Source organism: Leuciscus leuciscus, assembly GCF_965113295.1.
Source record: "Leuciscus leuciscus genome assembly, chromosome: 18".
Taxonomy (NCBI): Eukaryota; Metazoa; Chordata; class Actinopteri; order Cypriniformes; family Leuciscidae; genus Leuciscus; species Leuciscus leuciscus.
Window position 1 is genome coordinate 12,186,747 of NC_138742.1, and position 20,213 is coordinate 12,206,959.

At 37.1% G+C, this 20,213-nt stretch overlaps 2 protein-coding genes across 3 annotated transcripts in view; both read left to right on the forward strand.

Moving 5' to 3' along the window:
* phip (PHIP subunit of CUL4-Ring ligase complex) overlaps positions 1-16,146 on the forward strand; it is a 39,901-nt gene extending 23,755 nt beyond the window's left edge. The window contains exons 23-39 of one of the 2 annotated variants that reach the window (XM_082145447.1): positions 14-227; positions 1,051-1,164; positions 1,287-1,394; positions 1,479-1,603; positions 1,699-1,781; positions 4,298-4,409; positions 4,782-4,843; positions 5,550-5,705; positions 6,336-6,456; positions 6,580-6,705; positions 7,177-7,249; positions 7,430-7,486; positions 7,623-7,778; positions 9,447-9,599; positions 9,760-9,947; positions 10,090-10,484; positions 12,468-16,146. In XM_082145447.1, the coding sequence (XP_082001573.1) occupies positions 14-227; positions 1,051-1,164; positions 1,287-1,394; positions 1,479-1,603; positions 1,699-1,781; positions 4,298-4,409; positions 4,782-4,843; positions 5,550-5,705; positions 6,336-6,456; positions 6,580-6,705; positions 7,177-7,249; positions 7,430-7,486; positions 7,623-7,778; positions 9,447-9,599; positions 9,760-9,947; positions 10,090-10,484; positions 12,468-13,144 (2,920 nt within the window). In that variant the 3' untranslated portion in view covers positions 13,145-16,146. The remainder of the gene's footprint in view (positions 1-13; positions 228-1,050; positions 1,165-1,286; positions 1,395-1,478; positions 1,604-1,698; positions 1,782-4,297; positions 4,410-4,781; positions 4,844-5,549; positions 5,706-6,335; positions 6,457-6,579; positions 6,706-7,176; positions 7,250-7,429; positions 7,487-7,622; positions 7,779-9,446; positions 9,600-9,759; positions 9,948-10,089; positions 10,485-12,467) is intronic. The other variant, XM_082145448.1, reaches the window with a different exon arrangement.
* A 955-nt stretch (positions 16,147-17,101) lies between these two features.
* On the forward strand, positions 17,102-19,934 carry LOC309480095 (uncharacterized protein). The gene is made up of 7 exons (XM_082144455.1): positions 17,102-17,297; positions 17,463-17,589; positions 18,410-18,499; positions 18,588-18,682; positions 18,804-18,967; positions 19,047-19,163; positions 19,287-19,934. Exons 2-7 carry the CDS (start codon positions 17,465-17,467, stop codon positions 19,380-19,382), a joined length of 687 nt encoding a protein of 228 aa, XP_082000581.1. The 5' UTR covers positions 17,102-17,297; positions 17,463-17,464; the 3' UTR covers positions 19,383-19,934.
* The last annotated feature ends 279 nt before the right edge of the window (positions 19,935-20,213 follow it).

The window sequence follows — 20,213 nt, forward strand, 5'->3', positions numbered from 1 at the left end:
GTTTTATTTGCAGTGATTACTCCAGCGATTACTCAGACTGGACAGCAGATGCTGGCATAAACCTCGAACCGCCCAAGAAGACCAACGTGAAGAAAAAGAAGAAGAATGCCAGCAGCTCGGAAGAAGATGGAGAGAAGAAAAAAGACTCCAAGAAAGAGAGGAGGAAAGAAAAGCAGGACAAAGATGGAGCCCTACCAAAGAAGAAGAAGCCAAAGGAGAAACGGAAGGTCAGTGGTCCTTTTTGTTTTATTTTAATATGAACCTTTTTAGAAATTAAACTCACTCAAAACACACCAATCAAGCTCAATATGTTATTGAATGTGTCCACTGACAACATTCAGGAGAGTTTTGTTATTCTTTTTTTTTTTTTTTTTCATGAACCGTTATGAACAAATGTCATTTCAACCATGGAAATGACATTTTAAAAATGTTTGGAATAAAATTACAGATTCCTTTCTCTTGCCAAGGTTAATTTCATAGCTAGCATTGAATGTATCCAAAGTGAACAATTTCATAATACTTTCACAATTTTTGCATAATTTTACAATTATATCTTGACTTGAAATTACACACAAAAAATGTTTCACAAGTGTAAAAACATTGAAAACATGTTTTTTTTTTAAAATCTCCCCATCTTTGTATTCTTCACACATCATGTCTCATTTAATCTCAAGCTCTTCACTGACACTGTCTCTATGCAAATGCACAACCTTTATTAAAGTGATAGTTCAACCAAAAAGGAAAATTCTCTCATCATACTCACCCTCATGTTGTTCCAACCCCGTAAGAATTTCGTTCATCTTCGGAACACAAATTAAGATAAGGTAATTGCATCTGCTGGCCCAGAAAGTTAGTAAAGTCATCATTAAAATAGTCCAAGTGGCTCAACCTTAAGTTTATCAAGTGATGAGAATACTTTTTGTGCGCAAAAACAAACAAAAATAACGACTTTATTCAACTATTAATTTTCTTCCGTGTGGACCTCTGACGTGAGTTCACGAGAGCGCCACGACGCATGCGTGTATTTAACATGTGTATTTATTCATTTAGAGGATACCTGAACTGCAGAACCAGGGTTTGACATTAGAGGAATGGCTGCCCTCACCCTGGATCACTGACACCATGCCACGGAGATGCCCCTTCACCCCACAGATGGGCGATGAGGTAAAAAACACATTCCTCAGTGCAACAGTCTGCTAAAGAATAATTAAAATGGGAAATATTTGTATTTATGTGGTGTGTAGAAACATGGTTAATATTAAGCTGCTTGTTGTGTTTGTGAACAGGTGTATTATTTCCGTCAAGGCCATGAAGCTTACGTGGAGATGGCCAAAAAAAACAAGATCTTCAGTATAAATCCTAAAAAACAGCCCTGGCACAAGTTAGAGCTTAGGGTAAGTATTCGACATTTTAACCTCACAGTATTTTTCATACACATGATAAAACAAAGAAAATGATTTATGATTGTGTGCCTACAGGAGCAGGAGCTGTTGAAGGTAGTGGGTATCAAGTATGAGGTCGGTTTGCCAACTCTGTGCTGTCTGAAGCTGGCCTTCCTGGACCCAGACACTGGCAAACTGACGGGCGGCTCCTTCTCTATGAAGTGAGTGCAGTCTACGTGAGTCATGGTGACTTATTCACGATGATCTTCGCTGAGTGGCTTTTAACCTGCGACTCGCATTTCTATTGTTGTCTCAGATACCACGACATGCCTGATGTCATCGACTTCCTGGTACTTCGGCAGCAGTTCGATAATGCAAGACAGAGAAACTGGATGATAGGTTAGTGTGTGAATTGAGTGTGTTTCTGCACAGGTTTTAATTTATATGGGTTTAAATGGGTCAGTGACACATATGTTCGAGATGATGAAAATAATAAATCTTTGGAAAATCTAGTTCAAAATGCAAGTGCTAAATTCTTATAAATGCCATCTTTGTGGTTTTATGCATGTTGAAAAATGATTGTAATGACAAAAAATGTCAAAGTAAAAGTATTCAGATATTTTTCTTAGACCTTGAACAGACATTATTGTTCACACTCCATTTGACCTGATTTAATCTTGCTCTTTTAAAAAAAAGCTTACTGACCATGACAGTCATCACAGGGGCCCTTTCTGTTACATTGTTTTTGTTACATTAAACAAAATAAATTTTTGTGAAGAAATAATTTAGAGATATTTAGATTTTTTCATAAAAAATATTTTTCACTTTTACAAAATTTTAATAGAAAATTGTATTCAAGTAATTGTCTAAATGAGTTGGGGTTTTTATGTATTTTTAAATAACTTCATTTGTTGCTTTCTATTAAAGGGATAGTTCACTTTGAAATTAATTTTTGGTATGTTTTAGCTTACCTCAAGGGCATCCAAGATGTAGGTGTCTTTTTTTCCGCAGTAGTTTCAATTTTGATATTTTTAGGTCAAACCGTTCTTGTCTGTCAGTCATATAATGCAGGTCTATGGTAGGCCTGTCGCGATAATTAAATAACCGTCTGATCGCGATTATTTGATCTAACCGCGATTGTTTCAGACAACCGCGATTATTGCACTCTTTTATAGGCCTACGGCACAAGGGGGAGTCATGGACCAAAATAAATAGACAAGCACTAATTAAATTTTCCAGCAATATATTCAAAGTCATCTGAAGCCATTCCATAGCTTAATGTGAGGGACAGTATTTACATTGTTAAATTAAAGTTCACAAACTCGTCAGCTGTCAATCAGTCCGTTCAGCATTCAAACTCTGCAGCTGTCAATCATTCCGTTCAGCATTCAAACAGCGCGCGTCGTCCGGTTACGACAGGATACACGGTAACACTTTCTCCAATGTGACATTGACGTTATAATGCTTGATCTGTAGATAAAGGGCTGTGGATTTGCATAAAATGACTTTATTTTGCTGGAGTTTTTTGCTGTTTCTAAATGACTCGCTTGCTACCGTGTGCCTACACAGCACAAGGACTATGAATTGGCATCAGACGGACAATAACTGGAGTTTAAAACTGTTAAGAAACAAATGATCAATAAACTGTTGCCCTCGACATTTCTTCGCTTTGTGCCGTGAACTTTTAAATGCGCACTTGTGCAGCGCTGCGCACTGTGACTCCATGTTGCTTTGAGCACATCATTCTGCACCCGCGATGCGCATACACGCTTTGTTCCGCTCTGTTTTGAAGCGTATCATATTATCATGGTTTGTGCACATTTGTTTTTATTAACATGTTTAGATTTTTTATTTTTTATTAAATTACTGTGCAGATGTTTTCAAAAATTACTTTTTGCTGCTGATTTATACACTCACTAAGTTTAATAAACAAATTGTCATAGCTATTGAATATATTTATTTAAAATTTAAAGGTGTTAACTGTAATCTTACACTGCAAAATGATAACTTACAAAGGATTAAATTCATCACAATTATTTAATGAATGAAGCACAAAGCCCTAAAACAGACAATTAATCGGCATAATCGCCAAAGCCCTAACACAGACAATTAATCGGCATAACCGCAATTATTTTTTAGTCAATTAATCGTCAGCCAAATTTCATAATCGTGACAGGCCTAGTCTATGGGCACCACCTCAAAGAGCATGCACAGAGTCCAAATTAAAACAATTCCACATTGTCCAAATTAAACAATTCCCCATCGTAAGTACACATTGATGGCCTAAGACACGAAACGAGCGGTTTGTGTGAGAAAACGAACAGTATTTATATCGTTTTTACCTCTTGTACACAGCCATGTCCAAGTGATCTGATCTGACGTGTACGCAGACTGGTGCATAGATATATACACTAGATGTCGCCTTGTCTACGGCAGTTCATTGGAACGAATGTCTTTAAGGCGACATCTAGTGTATATATCTATGCACCAGTCTGCGTACACGTCAGATCAGATCACTTGGACGTGGCTGTGTACAAGAGGTAAAAAGATATAAATACTGTTCGTTTTCTCACACAAACTGCTCGTTTCGTGTCTTAAGCCATCAATGTGTTCTTGAGATGGGGAATTGTTTAATTTGGACGACGGGGAATTGTTTTAATTTGAACTCTGTGCATGCTCTTTGAGGTGGTGACCATAGACCTGCATTATATGACTGACAGACAAGAACGGTTTGACCTAAAAATATCAAAATTGAAACTACTGCGGAAAAAAAGACACCTACATCTTGGATGCCCTTGAGGTAAGCTAAAACATACCAAAAATTAATTTCAAAGTGAACTATCCCTTTAATGACTGCTTCTTCCTGATACAGAGTTGATGAGCATGTCTGATTTGACACCCATTTATTTTGTCAGGTGATCGTTTCCGTGCAGTGATAGATGACGCCTGGTGGTTTGGCACGATTGAGAGTCAGGAGCCTTATCAGGCCGAATATCCGGACTCTCTGTTCCAGTGCTACAACGTCTGGTCAGTTATCCATGTCCATCTACACATTTTACACATTCTGGAGTAATTCAATTATTGTTACATCGTGTCTTAACCAGGCATGAACCCATGAGGCCACAAGCAATACACTATTCGTTCTACATTAACCTCTATTCTATGTTGCTTTTAACTACATTAACAAATAGTGAATTTTAAAACCCACAAATCTTTCTGATGTTAATTGCTCTATAGCTTCACTCAATCTTTGATTTTTTGAAGTTAAAGGCTTAACATGGTTTATATGGAGGCTTAGAAATTAATCTTTTGTGAGCTTAGTGTGGTCTGGTGTTACATGTTTTTTGGGTAATAGTAGATGACATAATGTTGACAGCTTTGTGTTATTGTGTGATGCAGCTGGGATAATGGAGATACAGAGAAAATGAGCCCATGGGACATGGAAGAGATTCCCAATGAAGGTATGATAAACACTACGGCTGTCAATAGAATGAAAGAACTTTGATTTTAGGATTCAGTGAATATCTTAAGATTTTTTTTGTAGTTAACACGTTTAATTTAAACTTGCTTTAATTTGCCTAGAAAATAAATTTAAAAAAATCATATTTTAAGTAGGCAAGGATGCATGAAATTAATCAAAAGTGACAGTTAAGACTTTTACAATGTTACAAAAGATTTATTTTTCAAATAAATGATGTTTGAACATTGTTTTTGTCAAAGAATCCTAAATAAAAACTATTTCACGGTTTCCACAAAAATATTAATAAGCACAACTGTTTTTAACATTGATAAGAAATATTTCTTGAGCAGCAAATCAGCAATGATTTCTGAAGGATCATGTGACACTGTAGACTGGAGTAATGATGCTGAAAATTCAGCTTTGCATCACAGAAATAAATGACATTTTAATATATATCACAATAGAATAGTTATTTAAAATTGTAGTCATATTTTGCAGGAGTTTTACTGTGCTTGTGGTGACATTTGGTCCCCACAATGTTGTCAAAATCTGACCCACACACAAAAACGTGGTAGTTGGCATGGCAACCATCAAGAGTATCAACTGCTCTGATGTCCAGCTGGCATTGTTTTAATTACCAATACAAACTGAGCTGTGATTGTCTGTCTCTTCTTTTCCTCCATCTTATTTTCTCTGTCTGTCTGCAGCAGTATTTCCTGACGAGTTAGGCTTGAGTGTGCCTCTTACTGAGGAGGAGCAGAAGGCCTTGTTGTACAAGCCCCTAGAAGGAGAGTGGGGCTCACGCACACGTGACGAAGAGTGTGAACGCATCATCAGGGGCATCGACCAGATTTGCACTTTGGGTATGACTTTTTCATTTAGCATTACACGATAACTGAGAAGCCTTACTATGGCTGTGTCCGAAACTAAAGGGATATAACTAGGGGTGACTGGGCTACACTTAGCTCCCAAGACGAGACGATACACGTTATTGGGTTCATGAGGATGAGACGATATTTTAACACTATTTTTAATAAATATATGACTGGAAAAATTGTCTTTTGATTATTTTGACGTTAAATCTAATATTTTTGTTGTTGTTGTTGTTGTTGTAATAAAACTAGACCTAAGTGAATATTAGCCTTTTAAATTACTTAAAATACATAATAACAATGAGGCAATAATAATTGATTAAAATAAAGTATCAAAAGCAAGTAATTATATGGTTTTATTGAACAACACTGTTAAAATACATAATGTAATACACATAATATAAACCTTATGTAATATTATGCATTATAACAAATTCTTGTCCGTGGAATGCGGCAATTCCGGTATTTTACTGGACTTGGCGTGACATGGATGTTAATAAAGCCACAAACCACGTCACACCACATGAATATTAAAAGACAGAACAATATAATGCAAGCACTGTAAAAGGTTTTGCCACAAACTCAACCCTAGATATAACTGAGATTCTTTTTCTCCTCCAGATGTGGCTGTACCATTTGAATTGCCAGTGGACTTGCAAGCATATCCAACGTACTGCACCGTGGTTGCTTACGTCACAGATCTGAGCACCATCCGACAGAGACTAGAGAACCGTTTCTATAGGTCAGCATGAACTCTGAATGGACAAGACAATCCAACACTTGATTTATTCCAAAATCAGTGTATACTAATGTAGATGATATTTAATTTATATGCGCATCTGTTGTTTTCTGGTGTTTTTGTCAGACGAATGTCGACGTTGATGTGGGAGGTACGCTACATCGAACACAATGCTCAAACCTTCAATGAACCAGACGCGTTCATTGTCAGAACTGCCAAATTCGTATCTGACCTCATGCTACAATTTATTAAGTGAGTTGCAAATAAAACTGAACCGGCAGTATTGAATTGGGATGCACAATATATTGTTTGCATAATGATTTTTGATATCGGTATCAGTATTTTAATTCATTTGTATCGTCTGATATTTGATATTTTATTTATTTATTTTTACATTTATATTGCTTTTGCCATCATTTCATGCTCACTTTATTCTTTAAAAAACACTAATGATTTAACACTGTTAAATGTTTTTATTTAGGAAGTCTCAAAATGAATAAACATCATATTGCAATGCTGTAAAGCTTGAATTCTATTGTAGCAATTAAATTGATTTATTTTTTTATTCAGACAAAATAGTATACATTTTAATACTAGCTGTTTATTAGTAAAAATAATTATCGGCTTATCAGACAAAATTTTTGTGTCAGTGTATCCCTAGAATTTTACAGTACATCCCATACATGCTTTTTGACTTCCTGTCTCTATGTCTGTGATCTTTAGGGACCAAAGTTGTACAGATATTATTTCACTATATAACAGCATGAAGAAAACCGCTTTCTCAGATTCAAGTGATGTAAGTGTCATTGAAACACACACTCATAACCACTCATATTGAACAAGATTTAATACCGGTACATTATTTCAGTACCCTTAACAACTGTTCTTTTGCTGCTTTGCAAGCACTTGGTATTCAGGAAATGTGTATATTTATGTCAGTGCGTGACATGCTTTGACACTTTTTTCCCCAACTCAGGATGAAGATGAGGATGAAGAGCATGAGGCACCTTGTACATCTAGCCGCAATAAGAAGGTGTACATTTAAGTGATTGTTTACCTTTCTAACCATGCCAGAGAAAACAGGATTGATTATGTATGCAAGAATTGTTTAAGTCTGTCAGTAACATACATGCACATCATGGCTAATCGAGAGTGTTGTTCTGTTTCAGAGGCAGCGGCAGCAGCCCATCCTGAGGAGTCTGCGCAGTAAACCAACATCAGACCCTCAGGCCTGGAAGGGGCGCTGCAGAGAGCTACTGGAGCTCATCTTTCAATGTGAAGATTCAGAGCCTTTCAGACAACCTGTGGATCTGGAGGAGTATCCGGTAACACACAGACACATGGAGAAAATACATACACACAGAACTGTACTTCATATCTATAGCATTTGGTGGGAATTATGAAGGATGACATAGTCTCGGCCTCAGACCTCATGTTATTGTTATTTTTTACATATAAAAATTTATTAATTTTAGACAAAGTGCAAAGTGTACATTTTCTGCCATTTTTTTTAGGGATTTCTGCAATACTGTAACACAAAGTCAACTACACATACACAATGTATTTACACACACACACACTAGAAAAAAATATTTTTTTTAATCAGTATTTTTGTCTTGTTGTCCAGTAAAAACTTTTAAGTCCTTAAAGGGGTGGTATAATGCCCTTTTCACAAGATGTAAAATAAGTCTCTGATGTCCCCAGAGTGTGTATGTGAAGTTTTAGCTCAAAATACCCCACAGATATGTTTATATAGCATGTTAAAATTGTTACTTTTTGAGGGTGAGCAAAAACGCACCGTTTTTGTGTCTGTCCCTTTAAATACAAATGAGCTACTGCTCCCAGCATAGGGGACAGAGCTTCAGGAGCTTGTGTCCTGAAAATGTAAAAAAACGTTTAGCCTTTTATGTTCAAACCGGAGTCAGAAAGATGGAGAGACTCAGGAAGAAGTGACAACATTTCTGAATGGTTAGTTGATGAATTTATGTAGCTTATGTATAGTTATCGTCTAGTCATTGATTAGCATATTCTGTCTTGATAATCTAGAAATCGTGTTCCGGGGGCAGGATTTATGTAAATTTTAGGGTTAGTGATGTCACAAACCTGGGAGGAATGTGGTGTAGTCTCTACCAGCCGTTTGTTGTAGTCCTTAAAAAGCTATTTCTTTTAAAAGCAAATATCTCCCTTTGCTTTGAACTTTGAGCGTCATTACTTTGCAGATGTTGCTCAAACAGCAACATTACACACTAACTAAAGTTAGAAAAGTGAAATCATAATCAACCACCCCTTTAAAACAAATTAAATTAATAACAATATAATATTTGGTCAATTGTTTTTTCTTAATCATAAAGCAAAAAAACAAACAAAAAATTGCAATGGGGTTGGGAAAAAAACGTAAGATATATTCTCTTAAAAAGTGCTGTTATCTTACATCATTTTATATACATGACCGTTCAAAGTTTGGGGTCAGAAATAAATTAATGCTTTTATTGAGATAGGACACAAATTGATCATAAGTGACAGTAAAACATTTATAATGTTTTTTTTATAAAAAACAATGCTGTTCTTTTGAACAGGAAAAAAATATGAATTATTGTTTTCAGTATTGATAATAATAGGAAATGTTTCTTGAGCACCAAATCAGCTTCATGTACATCAGGATCATGTGACATTGAAGACTGGAGTAATGATGCTGAAAATTTAGCTTTACCATCACAGGAATAAATTACATTTTAAAATATATTAAACAGTTATTTTAATTTATAATTATATTTCACACTGCATTTTTTATCCAATAAATGCAGCCTTGTTGAGCATAAGAGACTTCTTTCAAAAACTTTTGAACAGGAGCATAAATAAGCATATCTAGTTTATGTTTAGTAATGTTAAGTAATTTTTACTGGAAAACAAGACAGAAATACTGATTAAGAAAATGATTTTTTGCAGTGCACTGTCTGCTTATATGCCCTGTTCATCCAAAATACCTCTCTCAGGACTACTTGGACATTGTGGACACTCCTATGGACTTTGGGACTGTCTTGAACCGCCTGTTAGCAGGAGAGTATGACACTCCCATGGATCTTTGTAAAGATGTACGACTGATCTTCAGCAACTCCAAAGTCTACACACCCAGCAAAAAGTCCAGGGTATGAGATCATGTTCAATTATTTTCATTTCATTTCATATCATTTCAAACATAGTAACCATTGTAATCTCATAGTAAACATTGTAATCTCAGTCAAACCAGTTCATCTAGTTAATTTACTAGTTTATTTTTTGTTTGCTTGTGTGTTTTTGTGTTTGCAGATCTACAGCATGAGTCTGCGATTGTCCGCTCTGTTTGAAGAACATATCAGTTCGATCCTGACCGATTTTAAAGCTGCTCAAAGTCTGCAGAGTGAGCGATTCACCCGTCAGCGGCTGCACACGGAGCGCTTGACCAGACAGTCTGTGAAGAGGAGAAGGAGCTCTTCACCTTCAAGCTCCGCCTCTAGGTACAGACAGCATCTGATTGGTCATTGAAGAATATAATGCTCTACAATTTGCATAAACGTTTTCTTCAGAAAAGTTAAACATTTGACTTAATTACAGCAAAACTTAAACAATAAAATCTTTGCTTTATTTTCTGATTTTTAGTCCAGAAAGGAAGCGGCGGGTCTCCTCTCGCTCTGCTCCTCGATCAGACAATGCAGCTCCGCCCACTCCCGCTGGACCTTCCCGAGCTCCTTCTTTACGGCAAACACATCCACAAATCAACGGCAAGGCTGAGCCTCCTGTCGTCCCTGGTCGGACCCGCAGCTCGGCTCGCTTTGGAACCCAACTCACAGATGCACCCCCTGCACAGTCAGCTCCTCCCCCTCCCGCCGCCCCCAGTAAGGTGGCAGAGCCCTCCTCCAGAGTCCTCCGCACCCAGAACTCTCACTCCATTGGTGTCTCCAGGGAAACCGAGCGCTCTACGGTTCCCCACAGCAATGAGGGCGGGGCCAGAGAGTCTCGTAGGAAGCTTCGGACACCTGTTAAACTCACACCAGGTCAGTAGCCGATGATAAAAGCTTTTATTTTTATTTGTTTTCAAAAGCTGATGTTATTACATGAGGGAGTTTCGCACCACAGGAACCTTTTCATAGTTCCTAGAACTAATAACGGAAGTATTCACCAGGAATTGGGAATGAATTTAGTTCTAGGAATGCATTTTGGGGGACTTAATTAGCTTTTACTTCAGAGTAGGGTCTAACCCAGCACAATAGGAACTACCAGTGACGTAAGTGTACGTTGATTGGTCAAATGCAGGCCATACGAAACAGCACCCGCCATTTTTTAAAAGTTGTGTAAACGCACACAGTTTACTCCACAATAAACATACAGAAAACTAACGTTAATGCCATTTATCTGCGGTGTTGTGTTCTTTTCTCAGCGATTCTTATCAATGATATGTAGCACCGCAAGTTGTCGTAGGAGATTTCGTCTCTTAGCCCTCCTTTTTGCTCTTTCAATCGCAAAACTATACGTCTACATTCCATCTTCGTTATCACGAAACCCACGACACACAACAAAAACACCGCTCGGATCATGGAGTCCTCCATTCTCCAGTTGTTGAATACCGCGCTGTTGCTGTCGGCCAGCTTACGTCACTTCAGAGTTCCTACTGGTGATGCGACTTATATGCAACCAGAAAAATGGCCCCAGGGAAACATTTAGTTCACAGGGAACCACCCTGGTGGCTAGTTCCTGTAAATAAGTTCTTAGAACTACCCGATGCGAAGGCCCCTATGGAAGGGCATTTTGAATGTTTTCAGGAAATGTCATTTCAGTGCACAAACACTGAAGTTACTGTAGCTCTACTACAGACCCAAAGGAATCAGTGAGCTTTTTTCTGTAGATTTAAACTTTTTCCTAAATTGATTTTTATTCTTTTATTCTGCACTGATTTTGATTTTGATTTTGATTTTTTATGAATGAATGAATGAATGCATTTAAACTTTTTTTTCTTTCATTTTCTGCAATGATTTGGGAAAACATTGGTTGTTTTTGCTGTGTATTTAATTTTTTTCAGAAATGATTTTATATATATATATATATATATATATATATATTATATATATATATATATGCTTTCTGCACTAATACAGAAAATAAAATCTGTGGTATGACTGTGGTAACATGGTACATGGTAAACTGTGTTATACTTAACTGGGAATACTTTAGCTGATTTACAGGTGAAATTATGTTTTATATTATATATATATATATATTATACATATATATATTATACATATATATATTATACATATATATATTATACATGTATTTTTCATTTCTTGCACTGATGTCAAATCTATGAAATTTTGCAATTTAAATTTGATAAAATGTGTTAACAGTATAACTGTGCATTCACACCGCTGCTCTCGCCGCCCTGCCAACGACGCCGTAGAAAGATTTGTGGGCGCCCTAATTTAAGCGCTAATCTAATTTGCATTCCCGCTGAAAAACATGCATTCTAGCGTGAATATTTTGCTCATAAATAGTGTTGTGCGCCTTCTTATCAAATGATCAGCCTCTCCTCTATTTTGCTTTGGAACTAATGTGGTCAGAACCAAAGTTTACAGGACTGCGTTCTCTGGAATCCTCTCAAGCGGAGGACTTCTACATTCCGATTGGTTGCCGCCGAACCGCGTCATAGCTCATTACCATAAAGTTGACCTGACTTCAACTCTCCTCGCCGCTCTCGCTGTCCAAGACGCTCCTCGCCGGAGCTTGCCGCTGGCTCACATTGAAAATGAATGATTTCCGGCACTTTGACGCTCTCGCCGGCGGCGGTGTGAACGCACAGTTACACTTTAATTATAGCTAAAAGTATAATAAAATGAGTCCAAATTTTATTTAACAAACGAACATCACAGCCTTGTGAAGTCATTCGAAATCTGTGGATCTTATGGGTCATGGGATTGATTCCCAGGGTGCATATATTAAATGAATATATGTGAATGTGTACTTATATGCTTCTTCTCTCTTAGGTCCAGTGGATCACAACTCTCCGCCTCAGAACAGTTTGCATTTGAATGGTCATAGTCAAGTGACTGTGGGAGTGGTACGAAGAGGCCGGGGCAGACCCAGATCAGACGCACAAATACAGACGCCAGTAGTGGTACCGCCACCCCCATTGCCCCAGGCCTCTGGGAAAAAGAGAGGAAGGAAAAGCAAGAAAGACCTGGAGTCCCTAAGAAGAGACTCCGACCAAGAGGAGGAGCTTCTTCTGTCTACTGGTGATGAGGGCGGGGCATCTTCTACAGCCCAGGACAGTAGTCTTTCAGATTCAGGGGTGGTGACTCCAGAGAGTCCGAAACGACGAGGCAGACCACGAATCACCAGATCGACAGATACTCCACCTCCTTCAAGCCCCAAAACCCTCAGAAGGAGCAGTCGGCGTGGCACTGAAGAGACCACGCCCCCTATGCCAAGCCCCGCCCCAAGGGAGGAGCCTGACATTTATATGGGAGAGGATGGGGGCTCGAAAGGGCAGATGAGAACGCGTAACCAAGGCCGAAGGACAGCTTTCTATAACGAAGAAGACTCTGAGGAAGAGCAAAGACAGCTTTTGTTTGAGGATGCCTCCATTACTTTCGGCACGTCAAGCAAGGGGAGAGTCCGCAAGCTCACCGAGAAGGCCAAAGCCAACCTTATTGGCTGGTAACAATGCCAACTTTGCATGTCCTATGCGACACAACCCCTTATCCTCACCCCGCTGGGGAGGGGGAACCATTCCTGCTGCTATCAGACTCATCAGATTATCTGAATCTTTCATTCTCTAAATTGATTATTACTTTTTGAATCTTTGACTCTTTTGGTGACTTCAGAGTCACAGCCCCTTGACATCCCCCAACTTCAACATTTTCTTCCACAGAAAAATCACAAATGCAGTTTAATACTGATTTTCATATGCACTATATTTGAATGCCAGTGAAGAAAGGTACTTACACAGTCTTATGAATCCAAATACCTGATTTCATCTCTCTAGAAAGCACTTACGTGAGGATTGTTGAGTGTGTGTGTGTGTGAGAGAGAGAGAGTGTGTGAAATAACTTGAGCTTTTACTCTGTCTTGTTTCTTTAAACTGTTAATTTTATGCATTGTTTTTACACAGTTGTTGCTAAGGGCAACAAATCAAACACTTGTTCAAAAAAATCTATTTTTAACAGATCATTGTGTAAGTGGCTGTAAAGCTGTAGTGGAGTGCAGAGAAGGACCTCATAAATTTCCCGTGTTGTCTTTTTAACGTCTTTCTCTGCAAGACAAGATCAGTGGCAGTGGTAATTCACGCATGGTTTTATATAATTAGCAATACCTTGTGCCTTTTCATACTTTGAACCTTTGTACTCCCCAATTTCTGTGTGTGTGTGTGTGTGTGTGTGTGTGAGAGAGAGAGTGTTTGATGCTTTGGCGTATTGATTTATTCAGTACAAACGTGTGTTATTGATCTGTTTGTGATTGTTCTGATTGTTGGGATAGAGATTAGTGAGCAGCATATCTCCACATGACCACTGTGTGTGTGTGTGTGTGTGTGTGTGTGTGTGTGTGTGTGTGTGTGTGTGTGTGTGTGTGTGTGTGTGTGTGTGTGTGTGTGTGTGTGTGTGTGTGTGTGTGTTAGTGACATAGATAGTGACATCACTCCTTCCCTTTTTTTCGGGCTCCCAGAATGCACTGTGATTCCTTACTAGAACCAAGACTTATAGATACAGTGACCACAAAAAGTGTTTAAGCACTAAAGCCACAGTTTTAAAATGTCTGAATGTCATTGCATTAGAGAATGAAATATCAAATCAGGAAGCATCTGCAAACAAATGATGGTAGAGCTTTTCAGAATTAACTTCAGGGTTTTTTTTAGCAATCTTTGAAACTATGGCTAACTATGTAATATGTAAATTTGGATATTTACGTATGATTAATTATATTAATGATGAATAATTATGAATTAATTATGAATTTTTAAAACATTTAAAAAATGAATGCAAACATTTTCAGTTAAACTGATTTTAATATGATAGTGTCTTAAGCAACACCTTCATTTGGAGGCTTTTCTCAACAAATAATATACAATACTGTTCTAAAGTTTGGAGTCTTTTATGCTTACCAAGGCTGCATTTACTTGACCAAGAATACAGTAAAAACAGTAATGTTGTGAAATATTATAAGCATCATTACTCCAGTCTTCAGTGTCACATGATCCTTCAGAAATTATTCTAATTTGCAGATTTGCTATTCAAGTAAATTTTTTATCATTGTCCAAAAAAAACTAAACTTACGGACCCAAAACTTTGAACAGAAGTGCACAGTTATTTGTGACTACTTTGATTAATTCATTAGAAAATCATGTGATTAAATTAATTTGAATAAAATAACACTTCATCTTTAATCCAAACGACAGCCCTACTTTGAGAATATTTTTTTGTGGATATTCCCCTCAAGGTCACTCGGGTGTTTTAGCAGATTATTTACCAACAACCAGAAAGTGTCCAAATATTTTGCTTAAACATTTGCTTTCTTTAATATAGATGCCACTTAGTTTGACAATTTGATATTTAATGCAATGACATTAATACATTTTTAGATGTTTCTCAAGTGTCCAAATACCTTTGTCGGCACTGTATACTCTTACAAACCACTATTGACAGAGTTATTAGTACGTGTGTAGCGACGTTCGTTGCCTCACCTTTTCAAACACTCTACTTGTAGTTTCATCCTCTGTTTCTGTATTAGGTAAACTCATTGAATTAATAGGGAACTGCTCATTTCATTAGCATTTGTTTTTGCCTGATCACATTGAAACACTGTGTTTGATATTTCCCATTCTGATGCATCGATTCAGTAGATACCACAGGGCAGCGAATCACACAAGAGGCAGTGTGCATGTCGTATTCTGTGTTTTTGAATGTGCCTTGACTTTTTGTGTGTGTGTACGTACATGTCTGTGTGATGTACAACTGAAGAATTAAGGTAGTGTATCCCACCTTAATGTCCGGACTCACATATGCAGCGTAGTCTCCTTTATAAGGGAGGCATTCAGTCTGGTTTGTTGCCATGTGATTTTGTAGGTTCTTGCGTACTCTCAGCAGTTGTGGTCTGGGTCATCCATTACGACAGAGCTAATCCAGCCCATAGCTTTAAAACTGGTTTGATGAACCAAAGCCTTTGAATGTGTTTAGTTGTGGAAGTTTATGTACGAGACTGTTTGGTAAAGTGGCTGTTTTATATGCAGTTGACGCATGTCTGAGTCCATTTCTGTATTTGTGTTAATGTACAAGCCCCATGTTTTATTGAGCTGGTGTTTATAATCTGTTGCTACATGAAAACTGTATTATATCTGACTCACGACCCCTCTATTACTACCACCATACTGCACAGGAAGTGACATCGGTGACAGGTTTTAGAGGGGAGATCAAAGATGGATGCATGTTAGTATATTCTCCGGTCTTTTAAATCTGAAGGTACAGTCATGTTTGTGGGGTCAGGGTCTTTTTTCCCCTCTCCGGTCTTATATCCTCAGACTGAGGGGTCTTTCTATGTTAGTTTGTATACTTTTATATAAAGGAAAAAGTGTAAATAAAGACGTTAAATAGAATGTATGTGTAGGGTGTACTGCTGTCACATTAGTTCATACTGATATTTTAAGGAAATAAACATTTGTGTTTCCACAAACTCTTGTTCTTTCATGTTTTTTTTTGTTGCTTTAATCTGGTCATGGGAAACCTGGAAGTATCAGGCAAAATTTGCAATTGTGATTTCCAGGCCTAAAAAGAAGCCATAGATATTAATAAAATCTTTTTTAAAAAACACAACAATTTCTGTTGTGAATTTAGAACTTGGTCCTACAATGTTTATTCAGCTATATAGGCTCTATTGTGCGGAGTGAAATATAATATATGAATATATTAATAGAATTGGTGCCTTACATGCATCTGATTAACCATTCCTAAATTATGAAAACTAAAAATAAACTATTTTAATTTATGAAGGTTAAGATACAATTTAAACCATTGAATGGTTGATGATAAACCATTTCGTGGAGATCAGCGCCCTCTATCGTGCATTATTTGGAACTGCGCGTGAAATAAACCACAAATTTTTCATTGCTAGGAAAATGTACAGGCCAGTGATATAAATGTATATTTAAAAGTATATTTTAAGATAGAAATTGTAATAAAACTGGTATAAATATGTATTTAAAAAAAATGTATTTAAGAAAAAAAACAAAGGCTTGTCTTCATTTTACTTTTTTTTTTAGAATTCACTGATATACATATGAATATTCCTGGTGTTTTTTATATTTAACATATGAATATTAAATACATTTATATCAAATCTTAAGAAAAAAATTGACTGCTAAATACACTTAAAATAACACATTTCTCAGAACTATGACCACAAAATAAAATGGCTATGCTACAAACCAGACTTGTGAATGTGAATGTCCACTACAAACGGTGTTTACAGTTTTGAAAAAGGTGTGTTATGATTCAGGATATTTGGCTTACAAAATCAAACATGCGTGCGAGGCGTCCTTTCCTGACGTGGCGGCGCGAGACTTGTACACACACCTCCTCTCGTGGGAAGCCGCTATTGGACGCGCACTGTCTAATACTACTGATGTTTAACTTGGAGGCACAGGTGCCGAACCGAAACTGCCCGCATGTAAATTTCATATTCAGTTTTCAAGACAATGCTCACACAACGCATACCAAGCTAAGAGTTTCGGCGAGCTCTTCCTGTTATCAAGTTAAAAATAAAAATAGTATCTCTGACAATAGTGAATTGAATTCAGTGCTTATTCACTGAAGTTCTTGCATAAGGTAAGGTACTTTTAACTGTGCAATGTTTTGAAGAAATAGCCTATTGGAGAGTAAATATAGTGTAGGCCTACACACACAGGCCTATTTTATACTTTTAAAACTACAACAGTGACATACTGTGCTCATGTATAGTGATGTGAAATCTCTGTCATATTAAATGTACAGTGATGCCTCAAATCACGTCAGGTGTGATCTTGCAGCTGACGCTGCTGCTGTCCGCTTTACCTGCGCAGTATCTCATCTCCAGGTGGACGAGCGGCAACGCGGCACAACGACACATCGCCACGCGGAGGTGAACACGCATCACGCAAACACTAAACAAGAGCTAGGACAGTGCGTTTGACAAATAGATATGTGTGTGTGTTTAAATGAATAGCCTACTTGTGTTCAGCAACGATGCGGAAAATTGACCAAAAAGTAACAGTAAAGACTTGCAAAAAACCTTCTATGAGAACTAATAATAAGAAATGTTATTTGAGAACCAAACCAATATATTAGGATAATCTCTGAAGGATCATGTGACACTGAATAGTAACTGAGTGATGATGCTGAAAATTCAGCTTTACCAATCACAGGAATAAATTACATTTTAAAATATACTTAAATAGAAAACAGTTTAAATTGTAATAATATTTCACATTTTTACTGTTTTTAATATTTTTGATCAAATAAATAAGATCTTATGTCGAAAACATTTAAAAATCTCACCAACCCCAAACTTTTTAACCTAAAAAAAGTTTTAACCTAAAATCCTAACTTTAAATAAAAAAAATTATATTTTATGGATATGGTCAACTGCCTGTATGACAGGTGGTCAACAATTCTTTAAAGTTTTGAACTATTTTTAAATCAACTTTTAGCTTCTTTTCCAGTTTATTTAAATGGTCATGCAGAGTTACAAATTAATTTTAACTACAAAATGGCATTACTAGTCAGAGGTTTGAAGAGAAATTCTTACAAATTAATATTTGTCTACAAAAGAAATTTCAATTTCATTTAAAATGTCTGACTTGTACTGTACTTCATCATCTTTCAATAAAAGAGACAGAATGTTCAATAGGCTGCTGCTGTTGACACTCTTTGAAATATTCCATTCCATATTCCATATTTAGCATCCTTGACACATGGGACTCCGTGAGAGGTTCCTACTTGAACTCGACCGCTTGGGTCGACTGGCTAAATACCTGGATTCCTAAACTACCGTAAGTTTATGCAAGTTCTTTCTTTTCTTTTTTTAAAGTCATTCTGAATCACTCAAATGCCAAGGTGGGATGTTGTGTCACTTTACAGGTCCTTCGGAGAGGGAGAGGAACAGTACCCAACCCTGGAAGAAGCGCTCGCAATCGATCTGTTGATGCATGATAATGAGCAAGGGTACTTTGGAGGTAGGCCTACATGTCATTTCTCTGAATAATCTCACAGCAGTCATTTAATCTGGTATTTAAAGTTTGTTTGATGGAAAATTAGAAGTAACAGAACATGACAGATGTGTTTATATGTACTCAGTCTCAAAGGAGGTGCGAAGCCCCAGGCCTGCATACGTGCTGCACCGTGTGGGTCAAGTTATCATGGAGACACAGAATAAAATGGTTGGGGTGATAGTGGGCTGGGATGCAGGACTTCGAGCCCCGCCAGAGTGGATCAAGAGAAAGAAATTCTCAGACTCAGAGGTTTGTAAAACAACAATGTCATAACCTGAAACCACAGAAATATAACAGTAGTCCATTAAAAATGTGTATTTGTGTGTAGCTGGAGAGAGCCCAGGACAGTCCTCATTACAGAATACTGTTCAGTGGGCCTGATTCCTCATCACTACTGATCGGATACATTCCCCAGAATAACATGAAGCTCTTTCAAGGCTTTGAGGTGCAGAGAAATCCTTTATGTTTTTTCCCTCCCTATTTTTAACTTTTGTATTCTTCAAGGTTGTTTAGGTTATTAGACTTAATCAGTCTCAATCTTAATCAGTGTGTGTGTCTTGTGCCACAGCCGGACATTCCTACTCTGGAGCACTATTTTTCACACTTCGATGGGGAAAAGTTTGTTATGGAGGAATGGTTGCAAGAAATCTACCCTGACGACTGAAGGAGTTATACACCAAGATGTTTTAAAAACACCTGGAATCACAGACATGATGCCTGCTACTATTGATTCTTCTTTTAAAGCAATGAAAAAAAGGAGGCAAGTAAATTTGAGAGATAGTATATCTTGTTTACATACCCCATGCATTTACACTGAGCAATTTGAAGAACTAAAAAAACCCAAATGCAATTTTATTGTAGCTTTTATATATTTTTAAAAGATAAACGTCTTAAAAGATTTTGCAAGAGATATGTAAAGTTATGAGCAGAACTATTTTTGATGTCAAAGCGAAGTTATAGACTATTAAATGTTTTTTTTTATAAAATGCCATTGGATCAAAATGCATGCATGTTGATCCGACTCAAATGGGTTCCAGGATATGAATGAATTTAGATGTCAATATGATATACCCTATTTATTTAGATGAACAAAATATAAGGATTTGTTGTGTAAAACAGTATTAAGAATGTAATAAACAGTGTTCAAAGCAAAGCCATAAATACAACCCTTATATATTATTAAAGTTTATTTTATTTAAAATATGCCTTCTCGAAATGTTGTCTTTTTAGTTAATTCCCACAATACCTTGGGAGCCACCGAGTAGAGTGTGTTTAGACAGTGCTCCTCTAAAACACAATAATAAAAATGGTAATACATCGAGATATTTTCGAACTAAAGCAAAAGATAAGGTGAAGAAGACGCAGGAAGATCCGGTGATCGTCACGTGCTCGGCAGGTGCAGGTATGAGGCGTGTTTTTTCCTTCAAGTCAGTCAGTGAGATGTTTTTGGAGTGATGGATCATAAATTGCAGTCATGAGAGTAGTGTTGTTCTCA

Coding starts and splice junctions, on each gene's coding strand:
- LOC309480095 (XM_082144455.1), top strand. CDS start 17,465: ATGCCTCAAATCACGTCAGGTGTGATCTTGCAGCTGACGCTGCTGCTG. Junction 17,590..18,409: donor CGACACATCGCCACGCGGAG/GTGAACACGCAT, acceptor TTCCATATTTAG/CATCCTTGACACATGGGACT. Junction 18,683..18,803: donor TGAGCAAGGGTACTTTGGAG/GTAGGCCTACAT, acceptor ATATGTACTCAG/TCTCAAAGGAGGTGCGAAGC.